At 41.7% G+C, this 21216-nt stretch overlaps 1 protein-coding gene and 1 pseudogene across 2 annotated transcripts; both read left to right on the top strand.

Annotated features, from left to right (window-relative positions):
* The first annotated feature begins 1223 nt into the window (after positions 1-1223).
* On the top strand, positions 1224-10292 carry LOC106592321 (GTPase IMAP family member 7-like; annotated as a pseudogene). Its single transcript, XR_014382058.1, has 3 exons — positions 1224-7736; positions 8465-8548; positions 8635-10292. The product of XR_014382058.1 is annotated as a GTPase IMAP family member 7-like (transcript).
* A 2335-nt stretch (positions 10293-12627) lies between these two features.
* LOC106592320 (GTPase IMAP family member 7) lies at positions 12628-18346 on the top strand. The gene is made up of 3 exons (XM_082967123.1): positions 12628-12727; positions 14941-15030; positions 15525-18346. The coding sequence occupies exons 2-3, from the start codon at positions 14949-14951 to the stop codon at positions 16412-16414; spliced, it is 972 nt and encodes a 323-aa protein (XP_082823249.1). The 5' UTR covers positions 12628-12727; positions 14941-14948; the 3' UTR covers positions 16415-18346.
* Positions 18347-21216: the final 2870 nt, after the last annotated feature.

Genomic DNA, 21216 nt, shown 5'->3' with positions numbered 1-21216 from the left:
GCTCATCAACTCATCCTTGACCGCTGGCTACGTCCCTTCCGTCTTCAAGAGAGCGAGAGTTGCACCCCTTCTGAAAAAACCTACACTCGATCCCTCCGATGTCAACAACTACAGACCAGTATCCCTTCTTTCCTTTCTCTCCAAAACTCTTGAACGTGCCGTCCTTGGCCAGCTCTCTTGCTATCTCTCTCAGAATGACCTTCTTGATCCTAATCAGTCAGGTTTCAAGACTGGGCATTCAACTGAGACTGCTCTTCTCTGTGTCACGGAGGCTCTCCGCACTGCTATAGCTAACTCTCTCTCCTCTGCTCTCATCCTCCTAGACCTATCTGCTGCCTTTGATACTGTGAACCACCAGATCCTCCTCTCCACCCTCTCCGACCTGGGCATCTCCGGCGCGGCCCACGCTTGGATTGCGTCCTACCTGACAGGTCGCTCCTACCAGGTGGCGTGGCGAGAATCTGTCTCCGCACCACGTGCTCTCACCACTGGTGTCCCCCAGGGCTCTGTTCTAGGCCCTCTCCTATTCTCGCTATACACCAAGTCACTTGGCTCTGTCATATCCTCACATGGTCTCTCATATCATTGCTATGCAGATGACACACAATTAATCTTCTCCTTTCCCCCTTCTGACAACCAGGTGGCGAATCGCATCTCTGCATGTCTGGCAGACATATCAGTGTGGATGACGGATCACCACCTCAAGCTGAACCTCGGCAAGACGGAGCTGCTCTTCCTCCCGGGGAAGGACTGCCCGTTCCCTGATCTCGCCATCACGGTTGACAACTCCCTTGTGTCCTCCTCCCAGAGTGCTAAGAGCCTCGGCGTGACCCTGGACAACACCCTGTCGTTCTCCACTAACATCAAGGCGGTGACCCGATCCTGTAGGTTCATGCTCTACAACATTCGCAGAGTACGACCCTGCCTCACACAGGAAGCGGCGCAGGTCCTAATCCAGGCACTTGTCATCTCCCGTCTGGATTACTGCAACTCGTTGTTGGCTGGGCTCCCTGCTTGTGCCATTAAACCCCTACAACTCATCCAGAACGCCGCAGCCCGTCTGGTGTTCAACCTTCCCAAGTTCTCTCACGTCACCCCGCTCCTCCGCTCTCTCCACTGGCTTCCAGTCGAAGCTCGCATCCGCTACAAGACCATGGTGCTTGCCTATGGAGCTGTGAGGGGAACGGCACCTCCGTACCTTCAGGCTCTGATCAGGCCCTACACCCAAACAAGGGCACTGCGTTCATCCACCTCTGGCCTGCTCGCCTCCCTACCTCTGAGGAAGCACAGTTCCCGCTCAGCCCAGTCAAAACTGTTCGCTGCTCTGGCACCCCAATGGTGGAACAAGCTCCCTCACGACGTCAGGACAGCGGAGTCAATCACCACCTTCCGGAGACACCTGAAACCCCACCTCTTTAAGGAATACCTGGGATAGGATAAAGTAATCCTTCTAACCCCCCCTTAAAAGATTTAGATGCACTATTGTAAAGTGGTTGTTCCACTGGATATTATAAGGTGAATGCACCAATTTGTAAGTCGCTCTGGATAAGAGCGTCTGCTAAATTACTTAAATGTAAATGTAAATTATGTTATACAATACATGCATGTTTTGTTCAATCAAGTTCATATTTATATCAAAAAACAGCTTTTTACATTGGCGTGTGATGTTCAGAAATTGTATTCCCACCGAAAACTTCCGGTGAATTTACTAAATTACTCATGAAAAACGTTGACAAAATACATAACAATTATTTTAAGAATTATAGATACAGAACTCCTTTTTGCAATCTCGGTGTCAGATTTTAAAATAGCTTTTCGGCGAAAGCACATTTTCCAATATTCTGAGTACATAGCTCGGCCATCAAGGCTAGCTAATTTGACACCCGCCAAGTTCGGGGCAACCTAAACTCAGAATTACTATTAGAAAAATTGGATTACCTTTGCTGTTCTTCGTCAGAATGCACTCCCAGGACTGCTACTTCCACAACAAATGTTGTTTTTGTTCCAAATAATCCATAGTTATGTGCAAATATCTCCATTTTGTTCATGCATTCAGGTCACTATCCAAAGGATATGCGAGCTGCATATCGACACAAAAAAATTCAAAATGTTCCATTACCGTACTTAGAAGCATGTCAAACGCTGTTTAAAATCAATTTTTATGCTATTTTTCTCGTAAAATAGCAATAATATTCCAACCGGACAATACTGTATTCATTCAAAGAGGAAAATAAAAAAATGACGAGGTCTCGTGAATGCGCATTTCCATTAGTCACCAGGCAGACCACTCAGAAACCATATTTTGCCCAGAGACAGGAGATGCCCCAATCCACTTTCTGGTGGCTTTAGAGAGCCAATGGAATCCTTAGAAAGTGCAACATAACCCCACGGATACTGTAGTTTTGATAGACAAGCAAAAGCAGAACTACAAAATCGCAGACAGGCCACTTCCTGCTTGGAATCTTCTCAGGTTTTTGCCTGCCATATGAGTTCTGTTATACTCACAGACACCATTCAAACAGTTTTAGAAACTTTAGAGTGTTTTCTATCCAAATATACTAATAATATGCATATTCTCAGTTCTGGGCAAGAGTAGTAACCAGTTTAAATCGGGTACGTTTTTTTTCCGGCCGTGAAAATACTGCCCCCTAGACCAGACAGGTTAAAGTGTTTGTTTGTTTTACTGTCTGTTAACTCCTTAAACAGCTCAACTCACAGGTCAAGCTTTTGAGGTGCCCTTCGCTGTCGAATAGGATATCTCCGCTCCTCCTGGGCTTCTGGTGGCGGGCCAGGTTCGGGTGGAAATTCAGGCTCTGTCTTTCCCATACGTCCACAGTCAGGAGAATAGTCCTGGGGGTCATTATTGTTCTTGTTCTCTCGGCATGTCTCTGCTGGGGCGTTGGACCGTAGCAGATGATCCACATGAACGTTGACCTGGCGATGACCAATTTGGACTTGCTAAGTCAAAGGTGCTCTGCATTGCAAGATCACACCTGAGTTCCACAGGCGCTTGGGGTGTCTAAAATCATGTACCATCACCCTCTCTCCTTCTTTGAATTCTCTGACAGTCTTTGAGTGTCTGTCATGAGCTTTCTTCTGCTGTAGCTGGTGCTTTGCCACAGTGCTTGACAAGTCTGGTTTCAACAATGTCAGGCGGGTACGTGGTTGGCGTTTCAGAAACAGTTCAGCTGGTGTACATTCCGTTATTGTGTATGGTGTGTTACGGTAAGTAAACAGGAATCGGGGAAGCCTTTGGTGGGTGGGCACAGACTGAACCTCGAGTCTAGTCCATGCCTTCTTAAAGGTTTGCTCGGCTCATACCGCTGCTCCGTTTGATGCCGGATTGTAAGGTGGTGACAGGATGTGCCTTACTCCATTGTTCTTGAAAAACATTTCAAAATTGTTTGACGTAAAAGGAGGGCCATTGTCCGATACGAGCTCCTTGACTAGTCCAAAGGATGCGAACAGGTGTCTGAGAAGATTGATGGTCTTCTCAGCTGTGGTCAGTTGAGTAGGGAACACTTCCATCCACATGGAATGGACATCGACGACAACAAGGAAATGTTGCTTGTCAATCTCGGCGTAATCCACATGGATGCATTCCCAAGGTGTAGCAGCCCAAGACCATGGATGCAGAGGTGCAGCAGCAGGCTTGTTGCGAACAGCACAAGGTGAGCAGTGGCCTACATGCTGTGGAATGTCCTGATCTAGTCCAGGCCACCACAGATAACTGCTGGCGAGTGCTTTCATTCGAGTGATCCCTGGATGTCCCTCATGCAGGTCAGATAGCAGTCTCCTCTGGAATTTGTGAGGTACCACCACCCTTGATCCCCACAGAACACATCCTTGATCAGTGGACAACTGGTCTTTCTTGTCGATGAATGGACGAAGGTTATCGTCATTTATTAAGGTTGGCCAACTGCCTAATGTTAAGTCCAAGACTTTGGAAAGCACTGGGTCTTTCCTTGTTTCCTCTGCTATGTCTGAAGCAGATATGGGCAGTTCGTCGATGAGAGAGATCTGGAAGACTGCTCTATCATCTTCACTGTCGGAGTCACTATTGCATGGTAGTCTTGATAGTGCATCTGCATTTGAGTGATCACTGGATCGTCTGTACTCAATCTCGTAGTCGTAGGCTAACAATATCAAAGCCCAACGTTGCATTCGAAGTGCAGCAAGGGTTGGTATAGCTGATTTTGGTCCAAGGACGACCAACAGAGGCTTGTGATCTGTCAGCAGTTGGAACTTCCTACCGTAGAGGTGTTACGCCCGCCTCAAGGAAGAGGGAACGCAACACCCTGCTACAACTCAACTCTCTGTGGTGTGAAAGCGGTATGGGACTGTAGGTGTGAGTAAGGATGACAAAAGGCAGAGAATTACCATTTACAGGGAATTTTTTACGTCGCACGGTAAGTTTGGGGAAAAGGGGCTGGATGGAACCAAAGCAAGGAAAGTAAATATCAAAGCCCCCTCTACTACCTTACCTGCCTACCCACTACTTACCTAACTAGCACCACCTGGTGCACTAACCAAAATACAGGGGATGGTCCACCCAGGTCTTTCCTAGTGTGCATAGACAGTAAACTACTATGGGTTATGTATGCCCGCGGGCCTCTTGCCTAAGCACTCCCTAGGTGCCTTCCCCTTCCCCCCTGGGAACAAATGCAACAGGATATTCCAAATTACTTCACAACAAAATTGAGAAAAAAAACTAACTCAGGACATTAAAGAAGCTCTCTCTCTGAGCAACAAACTAACACAGAACATTACAATCAGCTCTCTTAGTAACAACCAACATGCTATAATCCTCAGCCATTAGCCTCCTCTCTCAGCAATCATGTCTCTCTATGAGCAACTGAACACCGGCTAATAAAGCTCAGAAAGAGTCGGTAATGGGATACAGCTGTATCCTGACAAGGGGGCGTGGTCAGCCAATTCTAGATTTAACTTTGGATTGGAGATGTTTGATGTGAGTCTTGATGAGCATTAAACTATGTAAACCATATGCCATGGCCGTCACACGATCTAAACCCAATTTTAAACTAGTGGGAGATTCTGGAGCGGCGCCTGAGACAGCGCTTTCCATCACCTTCAACAAAACACCAAAATGATAAGAGGGATGTGACAGTTGCAAAACCTATGCTAAGGCGCATTGAAGCAGTTTATGCATCTCGTGGTGGCACAACGTCCTATTAATACACATTATGTTGGTGTTTCCTTTATTTTGGCAGTTACCTGTAAGGTCCAGCTAATAGCTTCACCTCTCAGCAGGCGAGAACAATTAACGGATTTGTGCAATTACACTAACAATGAGTTTTCAACTTAACTACCTTACTAATGAAACGATGTACAATGATTACATTAGAAGACCTAGGCAACGAATACCCTGAATGCCAGTCTGTTTGTGCTATCATTACAACTCATTGTCATGGCTTGAGAGTGACCAAGGGAGTTGGAAAGACCACAAACAGATCTGGGACCAGGCTAGGCAACTACATATTTACATTTTAAAATGCTGTAAAAAAAAAAAAAAAAAATTATATAACCTTTTTTATTTAACCTTTATTTAACCAGGAAGGGCTCATTGAGATTTAACATCTCTTTTTCAAGAGTGTCCTGACCAAGATAGACACCACCAAGTCATTACAGAAATTACAGAAAAACATGAAAAACTAACATAGAATTCACAAGAGTATAACAAAATCAAAAACAGCAAATTAAAAACATTGACATGTCAGGGAATCAGTCTCAAGATCATTCATCAGTGATTTAAAAATACCAAATCGGGACAAGTTCTTCCAGTTTAAAAGTTTAAAAGTATTGTGTAAGGCGTTCCAAGACGATGGCGCAGAGTACATAAAAGCCCTTTTACCAAATTCAGTTTGGACATTTGGAACAGTTAGCAGGATAAAGTCTAGCAAACGAAGAGAGTACCCACCACATTTCTGAACAATACAAATGCCCAAATGAAATGGTAGTAAACCCAAAATGGCTTTGTAAATAAAAGTATACCAGTGACTGAGCCTACGAGTGACTAGAGCAGGCCAGCCTTTTGGACATTTTTGTCTAAATTATTTATATAAATAGTGAATAAGAAAGGACCAAGTACAGAGCCTTGGGGCACACGATTACAGACAGACAATTTAACAGACATGAGCCCATCAAATTGAGTGAACTGAGTTCTATCAGACAGATAGTTAGCAAACCATGCAACTGCACTCGACAATCTCTCCCTTAGTATAGCATGATCAACTGTATCAAAAGCCTTAGCGATCAATAAAAAGTGAGACACAGTGCTGTTTTCTGTCAAGGGCTTCAGTGATATCATTTAAAACCTTCATGGCTGCTGTAATTGTGATATGTTTCTTCCTGAAGCCCGATTGGTACATTGATAAAATAGAGTTAGTAAATAAAAGCTATTTTAGCTGTTCACTCACAAGGGTTTCAAGTATTTTCACCAGGGGTAACAGCTTTGAGATTGGCCTATAATTATTTAACATAGATGGATCTCCCCCTTTTAAAAGTGGTAGGACATATGCTGATTTCCAGATCTTTGGAATTTCATTACATTCCAGGGTTAAATTAAACAGATATGTAAGTTGTTCATCTCAGCTGCCAGATTTAAAAAGCAGAGATCCAGAAGATCTGACCTGCAGGCTTTCTCTGATATAAGGATTTCAGGGCTTTATGTACCACCTGCATTGAGAATGTCAAAAAGCTACAAGTTTGACCAACTCTCACTGGTTCAACTACACAGGGTTGTACAAAGACAAAGGACACTGAATCAAACAGATGATACAAAGTGCTCATTGAAACAATTCAGCATTTCAGTTTTGTCATATACAGCAACAAAGTCCTTCAATACACAGGTAATTCATTAACGTTACTGTTTCCAGACTTACTAGCCTTCCAAAACTTTCTAGGGTCATTCAGGTTATCAGTGGTAACAGACATAAAATATTCAGACTTGGCCTTCCTGAGAAGAAAAGAACCCTTGTTTCGTAACTGCCTAAAAATAAGCAAATCAGCATCAGAACATGATTTCCTTGCTTTAGCCCAGGCTAGATTACGGTCATGAATAATACAAGACAGCTCAGAAGAAAAACATTTATTATCCCTCCCTTTATCTCTGAACCTGCTGAATGGGGCATGTTTGTTTACTATTTGGAAAAAACCATCATGAAAGAATTTCCAGGCCGTTTCCACATCAGGAATAAGCTCAATCTTGCTCCAGTCAAAATAAAACTAATCGTGAAGGAAAGCCTGCTCATTAAAACACTTTAAATTACTCTTACGAATAAAACGTGGGTTTGTCTTAGGAACCTTAGTATTTCTAACAGCAACAACAGCACAATGGTCACTTAAATCATTACAAAAAACACCAACAGCAGAATATTTATGTGGAACATTTGTCAATATCAAATCAAATCAATATACAGAAAAATCTATGATATACCTTAAAGGTGTCAGACACATTTCATTTTACTCAGAGATGTGGTCTACCTTCTGATCCTAGGCAGACAGCCAAAGTTAATTTGTCAGGAGGAGGTTGATTACAGCGACACCCTATCAGAATTCAGCCCCTGCCTGTCCTGAATTGAATTATTTTTGCCTAGCAACACTCTCTCATTGGCTAGAAGTGACTAGTTAGAGGGAAAACAAAACCTAACTGAATATAGTCTGTCACAGTCACAACAGGGAACAACAGTTAACAGATCAGTACAACTGCACTAAAAGTGAGTATTCAACTTAACTACCTTACTAATTAAATGTTGTACAACAATCTACAGTTTTCTAACAACTATAGCGCAGCACTAAGTTAATATTTAATTGATACCAGGTCTGTTGACCTTCTTGTATAAATAACCATGTTTAGAATATAATTGGATCCTGATACATCTTATGGAAACATTATGTTGACCTGAGAAGGGAATGTACTGTGTTTATCGACAGTTATACCACATAGCATTACTATTTTCATAGTTTAGATTTTTTTGAAAGTGAAATTGATGAGAAAAAAATTATAATTACGTGATAATGCCCGACAAGCCGGTGTTATTGGCACGGGTGTTGTTAGGTGTTGAAAATCATGTCACAGTGCCAATATATTTTCCAAACACCAGCTTCGAGGGCATTATCACTTTCATACAAGGTGTTACCAACACATTAAAATAATGATTGACATATTTTCATTCAAAAAGTTATTTGGATGTATTGATTCATATTATTTCATCCTTCCACGGGATATAGTCCACACACATCTAGGATTGTTACCTGGACAGTTCAACTACATATCATTAGTCTCTTTATAGTTTAGATTGTTTGAAAGTCAAATAGCTGAGAAGAAATTCTAATTCAGTTTATCCTCATTTGCAAAAAATGGAACTCGGACAAAAAGATGTGGACAAAATTTTTGTAATGAGGTCATTGTCTTTTACCATGTTTTGATTGGCCATTGTAACAGAGATGGAACGAGGTAAAGGAGGGACTCAGAGGACTCTGTTCCTGTTGACACTCTGTCTGCAAGCCTTCACTGGTCAATGCCAAGGTACACACACACACATACACACACAGTTTTCAGTGGCCTTTTATCAAGACACTATCAACTCAAGCACTTCTTGTCTGTTTCCACAGTTTCAGGGCAGCCCTCTGACCTGAGGATAGTTCTAGTAGGGAAGACTGGATCAGGGAAGAGTGCAACAGGAAACACAATCCAGGGAAGGGAGGTGTTTAAAGTGGAGGCTTCTCCAGTGTCTGTGACTGCTCAGAGTGAGAAACAGAGTGGAGTGGTGGATGGGAGGAAGACTGATGTCATCGACACCCCGGGGCTCTATGACACAAAACTGTCTCAAGAAGAGATGAAAAGTGAGATAGAAAAAAGCCATCTACATGTCAGTCCCAGGACCCCACGCCTTTCTGCTGGTGATCAGACTGGGGGTGAGGTTCACAGAGGAGGAGAGGAACACTGTTAAGTGGATCCAGGAGAACTTTGGAGAAGAAGCCTCAATGCACACCATCTTGCTGTTCACTCATGGAGATCAACTGGAGGGGAAATCAGTGAAGGAGTTTCTGAAACAGAGCCCAGAGCTACGGCAGCTTGTCACCAGCTGTGGAGGCAGATATCACTCCCTAATTAATGACAAGAGAAAAGACTACACTCAGGTTACAGAGCTGCTGGAGAAGATAGAGGAGATGGTGGAGGACAATGGAGGACAACACTACACCAGTGATGCCTATGAAGAGGCTCAGAGAAAGATCAGAGAGGAGATGATGTTTTACTGTAAACTGGCAGCATACAGCAGTCTAGCCACAACAGGACTAGGGATATTTTATGCTTCACCAGTATTGGTGGCAGCAGGTCTAGCTGCAGGCTTCAGCCAACGGTTTGAATGCACTAAGGAGATGCTAGGCTTTTAAAACACCAGTGGTGCGTTCAGTTGGTCTTAATGTTTCGCTATGTATGGCAATGGTATTTAGTGAATGATATAATAGTTATTTCAAAACCATTTGCAATGTTATAGATATGCTAGCCGTGCAGCAGGATGGGTCTAGCAGGGTGTGAACATGGAAAATGTTAACAAAACTCTTGCTGCACTGTACACAATCACCCTTTCATAGCCCATAGTTACAACGTTTCTCAACTTAAATCATGACCGTTTATTTTAGTGGAGGTGTATGTATTTAGTGGGGATACGTAGTATATATTAAATGGTACTGTATGTATTTAGTGGGGATACATAGTATGTATTAAATGGTAGTGTATGTATTTAGTGGGGATACATAGTATGTATTAAATGGTAGTGTATGTATTTAGTGAGGATACATCGCATGTATTAAATGGTAGTGTATGTATTTAGTGGGGATACATAGCATGTATTAAATGGTAGTGTATGTATTTAGTGGGGATACATAGTATATATTAAATGGTAGTGTATGTATTTAGTATATATTAAATGGTAGTGTATGTATTTAGTATATATTAAATGGTAGTGTATGTATTTAGTGGGGATACATAGCATGTATTAAATGGTAGTGTATGTATTTAGTGGGGATACATAGTATATATTAAATGGTAGTGTATGTATTTACTATATATTAAATGGTAGTGTATGTATTTAGTATATATTAAATGGTAGTGTATGTATTTAGTATATATTAAATGGTAGTGTATGTATTTAGTGGGGATACATAGCATGTATTAAATGGCAGTGCCTGTTTTTGTGGGGTGGTTGTATTATGGGTAGTGGGTACTGGCTGTGTAGGGATATAAAACACAACTGTTATTATGAATACTCTTGTTTCCAGTTGTTTTATACATCCTGATACAGTCCTTGAAATGCATTTTCCAGATTGCATTATTTCTTTAAAAAAAGTTATGTACAGCAGGATTTGATGTATGGATGACTCATAGTGAAGACTGGGTTCGTGCAGATAACCAACAATTTACGACGTTTGGAATGAGACTAACGTGAGGTAAAGAATAATTCATCATTAATTAGAAGATTAATTGATCAGATATTAAAATATCTGAACATTATATTAGGAAAATTATAACTTTGTAATCTGAATATTTTCCTTGGTGCCCCGACTTCCTAGTTAATTACATCTACCTGATTAGTTAATCACGTAATAATAATTACAGAGAATTGATTTGATAAACTAAAAACAAGTCTTCAGTTTAATGATGCCAAAGACATGACACAGTCATGGGTGAACAGGGAGTACAGGAGAGGGCTGAGAATGCACCCTTGTTTGCCCCAGTGTTGAGGATCTGCCGGGTGGAGATGTTGTTTCCTCTCTCACCACCTGGGGGCATCCCGTCAGAAAGTCCAGGACCCAGTTGCAGATGGCGGGGTCGAGTCCCAGGGTCTCGAGCTTAATGACAAGTTTGGAGGGTACTATGGTGTTAAATGTTGAGCTGTAGTCGATGAACAGCATTCTTACATAGGTATTCCTCTTGTCCAAATGGGTTACGGCAGTGTGCAGTGTGATTGCGATTGCGTCGTCTGTGGACCTAATGGGGCGGTAAGCAAATTGGAGTGGGTCTAGGCTGTCAGGTAGGGTGGAGGTGATATGATCCTTGACTAGTCTCTCAAAGCACTTCATGATGACGGAAGTGAGTGCTACGGGGCGATAGTCGTTTAGGTCAGTTACCTTGGATTTCTTGGGAACAGGAACAATGGTGGCCCTCTTGAAGCATGTGGGAACAACAGACTGGGATAGGGATTGATTGAATATGTCCGTAAACACACCAGTCAGCTGGTCTGCGCATGCTCTGAGGACACGGCTAGGGATGCCGTCTGCGCCGGCAGCCTTGCGAGGGTTAACACATTTAAATGTTTTACTCATGTTGGCTGCGGTGAAGGAGAGCATGCAGGTTTTGGTAGCGGGTCATGTCGGTGGCACTGTATTGTACTCAAAGCGAGCAAAGAAGTTGTTTAGTTTGTCTGGGAGCAAGACATCGGGGTCAGCGACGAGGCTGGTTTTCTTTTTGTAGTCCGTGATTGACTGTAGACCCTGCCACATACCTCTTGTGTCTGAGCCATTGAATTGTGACTCTACTATCAGCTATTTTAGTGCTATTTTAAACATTTTGTCATGAGGCTGAGAGAAAACAGTCATGTTTTTTCATCATACTCTTATGTAGGTGTCATAACCAATCATAAAATAACTGCAGTGTTAGGTTCTATGGGTTTTGACTCTTATGTAGGTGTCATAACCAGCCATAAAATAACTGCAGTGGTAGGTTCTGTGGGTTTTGACTCTTATGTAGGTGTCATAACAACCATAAAATAACTGCAGTGGTAGGTTCTGTGGGTTTTGACTCTTATGTAGGTGTCATAACCATAATAATGCAATACATGTTACAAACGTGTCTAAATATATATCATGACAGTGTTATGACCATATTATGACATATGACATGGTTATGACCGTGTTATGATGCTGGGTGTAAAGTATAGTGTTACCATTTTAAGTGTTTCTATAGTCCTTTATGTGAAAAATGAATGGTGGATAAACGATAGGAACCATTTCTGTCTTTGACAGCTGGGATTTATGGGTATTAGGAGAACAAACAGATACAAAAAAAAAGGTACATTTTTTTTACCTGGGCAAGTCAGTTAAGAACAAATTCTTATTTTCAATGATGGCCAAGGAACAGCGGGTTAACTGCCTTGTTCAGGGGCAGAACAAGAGATTTGTACCTGTCAGCTCAGGATTTGAACTTGCAACCTTTTTGTTGCTAGTCCAATGCTCTAACCACTAGGCTATGCTGCTGCCCCAGATCTGGGACCAGGCTAGACAGATATAACATTACATTTGAAAATGTAGTTTAATTTGTTATTTACTTTGTAACCTTTTTCTCCCAGAAGGAGAAGTCTATATCTTTCATTTTATCTGATTCTGGCAAGCAGCCAAGAATAAAAAGCGACATCCAATCAGAATTCAGATCCTACTTGTCTTGAGTAGAATAATGTTTGCCTAGCAACACTCTCTCATTGGCTAGAAATGACTAGTTTGCTGGGAAAATGAAAGTTAACAGAATGTAAGGTGCAGCACATTGGGCGCTATAGTTTCGCATGAGTTTTAAACCATTCCATTGGTCGTTGAGGTAAATCTCCACCCACCCGGGGCATGTGGCTATGCAAAACCAGCAGGCCCACTGCTTCAGCTCTCTGTGACAACAGGGGACAACAATTAACAGATCTGTGAAACCACACTAAAAGTGAGTATTCAACTTAACTACCTTACTAATTAAATGTTGTACAACAATCTACTCTACAGTTTTTGAATAACTGTAGCACAATAATATGTAGACATTTTATTGATACCAGGTCTGTTAACATTTATGCATAAATAATCATATGATTGCATCACTTAACATCAACATGTCAAAACAAATCATGTAGCTGTTAACAATCACATTCTGCTATATGTTTGTATTTATGCACGTTTTAATATTGTAGAACAGTGAAAGGAGAATTATGGTTTGACTTTTACTTGAAACATTTACCTTGTTTAGTGCAGAGATAGTGCAGTATACTGTACCTTGTTTAGTGCAGAGATAGTGCAGTATACTGTACCTTGTTTAGTGCAGAGATAGTGCAGTATACTGTATCTTGTTTAGTGCAGAGATAGTGCAGTATACTGTACCTAGTTTAGTGCAGAGATAGTGCAGTATACTGTATCGTGTTCAAGCAGGCTGATCTTGGGTCAACAGCCATCTTATAGCAGGTTGTTGCTGTGAGGGACACACCTGCTGATTTTTGTCAGTACTGACTAAGGTCACACTGCTTAGACGTTGCATGCATCAACCAATGGTTGACTGACAGATTGCAAAAACACATGATAGGATTAGCTGATGTGTAAAATATCTATCCAGGCGTTGTAAGATCAGGCATATGGTGGTTCATTTCTTTACTATCAAATTAGCAGAGACAAACTTATCACACAAGTCAGAGTTATACTTAAACTAAATCTTTAATCACTTATTAATAAGGGAGCAGGTCAATACAACACACACATATAAAGTGAATCGATTGAGTGCTCTACGATAATGATGGCTGGTCAACGATTCATGCTCAGATGATCTATAGAATGGGTCACAAGCTTAAGATTTGTATGAAAGACACCTATAATGCATAGCAGACAGTATCTGCTGTGTCAACAGTTTTCATTGTATAGACCAGTGTCTATACACTGACAGTAGATTTACAATGTCTTTGGGGGATAAAACCTAAAGAGCATTCCAGAGCATGAGTTAATGTTTCTGTTCTGTACTGTACCAGGGAGAGATGGCTCCAGTATGGAGTTGGGGGAACTCCATTACTGGAGCCATCTCTCCCTGGTACAGTACAGAACAGAAACATTAACTCATGCTCTGGAATGCTCTTTAGGTTTTATCCCCCAAAGACATCGTAAATCTCCTGTCAGTGTTATCTCCCAGAGGCCCATCCTCAGTAGAACACACACACAATAGCTATAAGAATCCTCTATTCTGTTGCATAAAACAATCATTTGATGCAATAAAAGTATTATAACATAATCTAGCAATTTTCCACCATAGGCGTCAGCAACGTCTGAGCAGAGGAACACTCCCTTTGCGTTCCGACACCTCCCGATTTACACGTTGTTTGTGTTCACCTCTAACTGGTGTATCTGGTCTTAACAGTTGTAACGGTCGTCGTACGTAGTGGACCAAAGCGCAGCGGGTTGAGTGCTCATAGTGACTTTATTTAACACTGAATAAACAAAACAAGAAAACGATCAAATGAACATGATTGCAGGCTAAACACACAGCTATGCAACCACAACTTCCCACAAAGGGACAGGTGAAAACAGGCTACCTAAGTATGACTCTCAATCAGCAACAACGATGTACAGCTGTTCCTGATTGAGAGCCATACTAGGCCAACAAAGAAATACACATCATAGACAGAACATAGAAATACGAAATAAAGAACATAACCCAAAAACCCCGGAATACTCTAACCAAACACCCCTCTACATAAACACATATACTAACAAACCCCGAACCACATAAAACAAATACCCCCCTGCCACGTCCTGACCAAACTACAATAACAAATAACCCCTTTACTGGTCAGAACGTGACAACAGTACCAGCCAGGCATGTTTAGAATGTCATTTGATACGCATGTGAGTACATTATGTTCACCTGATGTAGGCTACGTTGTTAGGGATTGTAATTTGTCTTACAACAGTTATACCACATAACATTACTCTTTTTATAGTTTATAGTTTAATAGTTTTTATTGTTTGAAAGTCAAATAGCTGAGAAAAATATATAATTTAGTTCATCCTCATCTATAAACGTTGGAACTTTGCCAAACACGCTGCATGAGTCACCGAAGAAATTTGGACTTTTTATTTTGTAATGAGGTCATTGTCTGTTTCCATGTTTTTGATTGGCTGCAGTAGTAGAAATGGAACGAGGAAGAGGAGGGACTCTGAAGATTCTGTTCCTGTTGACACTCTGTCAGCAAGACTTCACTGGTCAATGCCAAGGTACACACACGCACGCACACACACACACACTTGTTGTTTGTTTGTTTGGATCTCATTATCTTTTCCAGAGGCAGCATATATTCTTTCTGGGGTCAACAGAAAACACAAAACATGACAAGTAACTAAACACTGATAGACAAGGACAGTCACACAAATAAATGTATAAATATATATAATAATACAATACAATACATTAAAATAATGTGTTTGTTTGTGTGTGCCATTCCATGAGAAATTGCTTAATATTTTATTATTGTTAGTTTAATTTTGGACTTGGGGACTGTGAAGAGACCCCTGGTGGAATGTCATTTGGGGTATATATGTGTGTATAAGCTGAATGTTATTTGACGATAAGAGAAGCATTTGTCTCGTCAACCCTCAACCAGGAAAGACACAGACACACACACACACACACACATATATGCATGGTCATAGAGTAGCCTTATATCAAGACACCTACTATCAAATCAATCATTTCTTGTTTATTTCCACAGTTTCAGGGCAGCCCTCTAACCTGAGGATAGTTCTGGTGGGGAAAACTGGATCAGGGAAGAGTGCAACAGGAAACACCATCCTGGGGAGAGAGATGTTTAAAGTGGAGGCTTCTCCAGTGTCTGTGACTGCTCAGAGTGAGAAACAGAGTGGAGTGGTGGATGGGAGGAAGATTGATGTCATCGACACCCCGGGGCTCTATGACACAACAATGTCTAAAGAAGAGATGAAAAGTGAAATAGTCAGGTGTATAGAAATGTCAGTCCCAGGACCCCACGCCTTCCTGCTGGTGATCAGACTGGGGAGGTTCACAGAGGAGGAGAGGAACACTGTGAAGTGGATCCAGGAGAACTTTGGAGAAGAAGCCTCAATGTACACCATCATTCTGTTCACACATGAAGATCAACTGGAGGGTAAATCAGTGGAGGAGTTTCTGGCTGAGAGCAAAGAGTTACGGAAACTCATCAATATCTGTGGGGGCAGATATCACTCCCTAATCAATGACAAGAGAAAACACAACACTCAGGTCCCAGAGCTGCTAGAGAAGATAGAGGAGATGGTGTCGAGGAATGGAGGAAAACACTACACCAATGAGATGTACCATGAGGCCCAGATGAAGATCGAAGAGGAGGAGGAGAGGAAGAAACAAGAAGAGGAGAAGAGAGAGAGAGAGAGGAGACAGGAAGAGGAAGAAAGAAGAAGAAGAGAAGAGAAATTGAATGAGTGCAAGTGGTCAGCATTTGTCAGTACGGCTGCATTGGGGTTGGGAGCCATGTACAGCTCTCCATTGTCATTAGCAGCAGGAGCTGCATTAGCCGCTGTTAAAGGTTATCAATGCATGGACACCTATTACAAATCAGGTAGTTCCAACTCAGAAGACCAGAAGAAGTAAGATTTCCACATCCACCATCTCAGATTGTTTTGAAATTAAGATTAATTGTTTTGTTATATAATATAAATATAATTTGATCTCTGAGAAATTAAGCAAATTTATTGCGCCCAAATTTGACATTTTAATTGATAGGATTCATATACTATTCAATACATATAGTACCCAACATCTGATCTGGATCCAATTTTTCCCCAACAATGATTAAGAACAAAGAATGGTCAAAAGCCTCAGATCAGATGTTGGCTATTATTTCACACTAATGTCTTGTTATCTGGAGGGCGGCCATTTGCATCTCCCCAATGGTCCAAATGTGGAATCTGTAACCATGCTGATATCATGGACAGTAATGGTTTGAGAACATTCCAAGATTTGGAAGATACATACACATTACCAGGCAACTCTTTTTTGTTTATATTTACAATTTAGGTTAGCTATGTTGGCCTATGGAGTCCCTTGGGAAACCCAGCTACCAAACCATCCAATGACGGGATTTATAAATAAATAATCTGGGCTCCTGAAAGGACTGATATCTATAATATACATGCTAACTTCTGGAAAGTGGTAAAACATTTTAAACAACTCCTCCCCTTGGGGGTGGCAGATAGCCAAGTGGTTAGAGCATTGGGCCAGTAACTGGATGATTACTGGATCAAATCCCTGAGCTAACAAGGTACAAATCTGACCTTCTTCTCCTGACCAAGGCAGTTAACCCACTGTTCCCCAGGTGCTGAAGATGTGGCTGTTGATTACGGCAGCCCTCTGCACTTCTCTGATTGGGTTAAGTGCGGAAGACACATTTCAGTTGTACAACTGACTAGTATCCCCCTTTCCCTTGTTACCCCAGCAGGTTTTGACAGCCTCTGGTCCCATACCAGACTACATTTTTTGTACTTTTAATAACCATTTAGCTTCAGCTGGCCAATTATTTGAAAGGATAATCTCTGAAAATGCACATCAATCTACTAGAGAGTCCCCTAGTCACATGACCTTGTAGATAACGATGCACTAACAGACTCACAGACTTTATCTTCATTTCCCCATTTGATGTCTATGATGTACTAAGTGCTACGCTAAAGAGTAAGAAAGTAAAACAATTCTTAGCTGATTCACATAATCACTTCTTACTCTCTGCACCAGTTATCACAGAACCATTGACCTATATATTATAACTTTACAGTTGTTTCTGGTGATATCCTTAAGATCTGTAAAGCAGGACATGTCCTCCCCCTACATAAAGGAGGAGATCCTTCTGACTTAGATAACTACCGTACAATTTGCAAATGATCTTGCCTTTCCAAAGTGTTTAATCCCTGGCCAACTGTCAGCTAAGAACTTTTTTAACTTCCCACTCTATTCTTAATGTGAACCAATCAGGTTTTAGACCTGGACAGAGCACAGTTTCAGCTGCTACGCTTGTTTTAGATGTGTTCAATTGCTTCGATCAGAAACATTATTGTGCTGCCTTTCCAAGGCCTTGGACACTGTTGACCATCACACTCATTCAAAGGTTGACTGAAATAGGCCTGGATCAGGCTTCTTGAAAGGTGGTTTGAGAATGATCTGTCAGACAGGACTCAATGTGTGATTTCTGATGGTGTCAAGTCTAGTTTCCTGGTACAGAGACCTGTTCTCTTTAATATTAATATAAATAATATTGGTTTATCTGTTGACTTGTAATATTCATCTGTATGCAACGTGGGTTTCTGTTTTAGGAATAGATCTTGCCTCTCCCTAAATAGCAGGAAGCAGCCTGACAGTTCTTCCTAACAGTTCTTGACTAAGGTGACACCATTTACCAGATTGCAGCAGCTACTACTCTTAAAACTGTGGATGCCGTCTACCATATTGCCCTTCACAGGTGACAGTTTTAATACTCACCACTACATCCTGTATCAAAAGGTTGGCTGGTCCACATTAAAGTCCTGTAGATCACTTCATTACTCCCTTTTTGTTTACAAAGCTCTACTACAGAAGCTTCCAACGTACCTAACTTTGTTGCTAACGTATGACATAATGAGCTACCAAAGCCGCTCGTAAGATTAATTAACTCTTGAGGTCCCTCTGGTCTCCACCAATTTAGGTAAATACTCTTTTAGTTTTATTGCCCCCATTGTTGTAATAACCTACAAAATTCCTTGCATCTTGTTTGCCTGGTGCCTCTAGGGCAGGTTAGGACTCTGGTGGTGAATTATTTCAATGAAGATTGTATTTTACCCCTTTTTTCTCCACAATTTCGATCTTGTGTCATCGCTGCAACTCCCCAATGGGCTGGAGAGGCGAAGGTCGAGTCATGCGTCCTCTGAAACAGGACCCACCAAACTGCGCTTCTTAACACTTAACTCCGCTTAAGCCGGAAGCCAGCCGCACAAACGTGTCGGAGGAAACACTGTTCAACTGACGACGGGGTCAGCCTGTAGGCGCCCGGCCCGCCACAAGGAGTCGCTAGAGCGCGATGAGCCAAATAAATCCACCCCTCACCCGGACGACGCCGGCCTATTGTGTGCCACCTTATGGGGACTCCCGATCACAGCCAGTTGTGATACAGCCTGAGATCGAACCCGGGTCTGTAGTGACACCCCTAGCACTGCGATAAAGGGCATTAGACCGCTGTGCCACTCGGGAGGCAGATTGTAGTTCTTTTGATTGATTGTGGTGGTTTACATGTTGAAATTGTGATGTTGAGTTTGTTCTTTGTGCTTATTTTTATTCTCCTTGTTCTATTTGTCATGTTAGTTTTTCTTCCTGTTTGGGAGAACATTTTTGTATTCAGGGCACCATTGGGAATGAGACCCTGGTCTCAATTGGGCTACCCTCAATAAGGAAAAGTTAATATATAAAAAATGTATAAACAATTATTGGAAAGCTCATATTCTGAGCTAACCATTAAAAAAGTATGGTCCACAGATCTAATTGAATCTGAACAGCCCTTTAACTGGAACAGAATATGGAAAAATATGGCATCCTGTAATCTGAACCATCAGTTTATACATTGTGTGCAACCCAGTCATCACCAAGTTGTACCAGGTTGCTGGTGGTATGCCCAAAGGCATGGCTGGTGGATTCCCCGGTGCTGGTGGTATTCCCGTATGGCATGGCTGGTGGTCCCTGGTGCTGGCGGCATGCCCGAAGGCATGGCTGGTGGATTAACCAGTGCTTGTGGTATGAACGAAGGCATGGCTGGCGGATTCCCCGGTGCTGGTGGCACCGCTCCTGCAGGCGGTGGATCATCTGGACCAACTATTGAGGAAGCCGACTAAACCATTCCAACCTTTCTGCAACTACCTCCCCCTAACAAGCAACATTTGAAATGTGGCTTTGAATCAATGACTATTATCACTGTGACTCTTATCACAACCTGTGTCAAGTCACTCCACACTGACCGTAGTAGTAGTCCATCACAACTTTTCTCCACTGATCTTTGTCTATAGCACCTGCTAAATTCAAGGCAGCAATGTTGTTGAGAGTGTCAGGGTTCACCTAGGGGTCATGATAGGGGCTGTACCAAATGTTTGATGATTATGCTTATGTTGTATTAACCTGTTAGGGCTAGGGGGCAGTATTTACACGGCCGGATAAAAAAACGTGCCCGATTTAATCTGGTTATTACTACTGCCCAGAAACTAGAATATGCATATAATTATTGGCTTTGGATAGAAAACACCCTAAAGTTTCTAAAACTGTTTGAATGGTGTCTGTGAGTATAACAGAACTCATATGGCAGGCAAAAACCTGAGAAGATTCTGTACAGGAAGTGCCCTCTCTGACCATTCCTTGGGCTTCTTGGCTCTGTTTATTGAAAACTTAGGATCTTTGCTGTAACGTGACACTTCCTACGGCTCCCATAGGCTCTCAGAACCCGGGAAAAAGCTGAATGATGTAATTCCAGCCCCTGGCTGAAAAACATTAGCGCCTTTGGTAAGTGGTCTATCAGAGGACAATCAGACTGAGGCGCGTGCACGAGGCAACCCCATGTTTTTATTTTCTCTCTCTTTGTACTAAAACACAGATTCCCGGTCGGAATATTATCGCTTTTTTTACGAGAAAAATGGCATAAAAATTTATTTTAAACAGCGGTTGACATGCTTTCGAAGTACGGTAATGGAATATTTAGAAATTTTTTGTCACGAAACGCGTCGGGCGCGTCACCCTTATTTAACCTTTGGATAGTGTCTTGAACGCACGAACAAAACAGAGGATATTTGAACATAACTATGGATTATTTTGAACCAAACCAACATTTGTTATTGAAGTAGAAGTCCTGGGAGTGCATTCTGACGAAGAACAGCAAAGGTAATAACATTTTTCTTATAGTAAATCTGACATTCGTGAGGGCTAAACTTGGTGGGTGTCTAAATAGCTAGCCCTGTGATGCCGGGCTATCTACTTAGAATATTGCAAAATCTGCTTTCACCAAAAAGCTATTTTAAAATCGGACATAGCGAGTGCATAGAGGAGTTCTGTATCTATAATTCTTAAAATAATTGTTATGTATTTTGTCAACGATTATCATGAGTAATTTAGTAAATTCACCGGAAGTATGCTAGTTCTGAACGTCACATGCTAATGTAAAAAGCTGGTTTTTGGATATAAATATGAACTTGATTGAACAAAACATGCATGTATTGTATAACATAACGTCCTAGGGTTGTCATCTGATGAAGATCATCAAAGGTTAGTGCTGCATTTAGCTGTGGTTTGGGTTTATGTGACATTATATGCTAGCTTGAAAAATGGGTGTCTGATTATTTCTGGTTGGGTACTCTGCTGACATAATCTAATGTTTTGCTTTCGCTGTAAAGCCT

Source organism: Salmo salar, chromosome 02, assembly GCF_965601325.2.
Source record: "Salmo salar chromosome 02, fSalSal1, whole genome shotgun sequence".
Taxonomy (NCBI): Eukaryota; Metazoa; Chordata; class Actinopteri; order Salmoniformes; family Salmonidae; genus Salmo; species Salmo salar.
The sequence above is the reverse complement of the archived record's forward strand: the minus strand, read 5'-3'. Positions and strand labels throughout refer to the sequence as shown.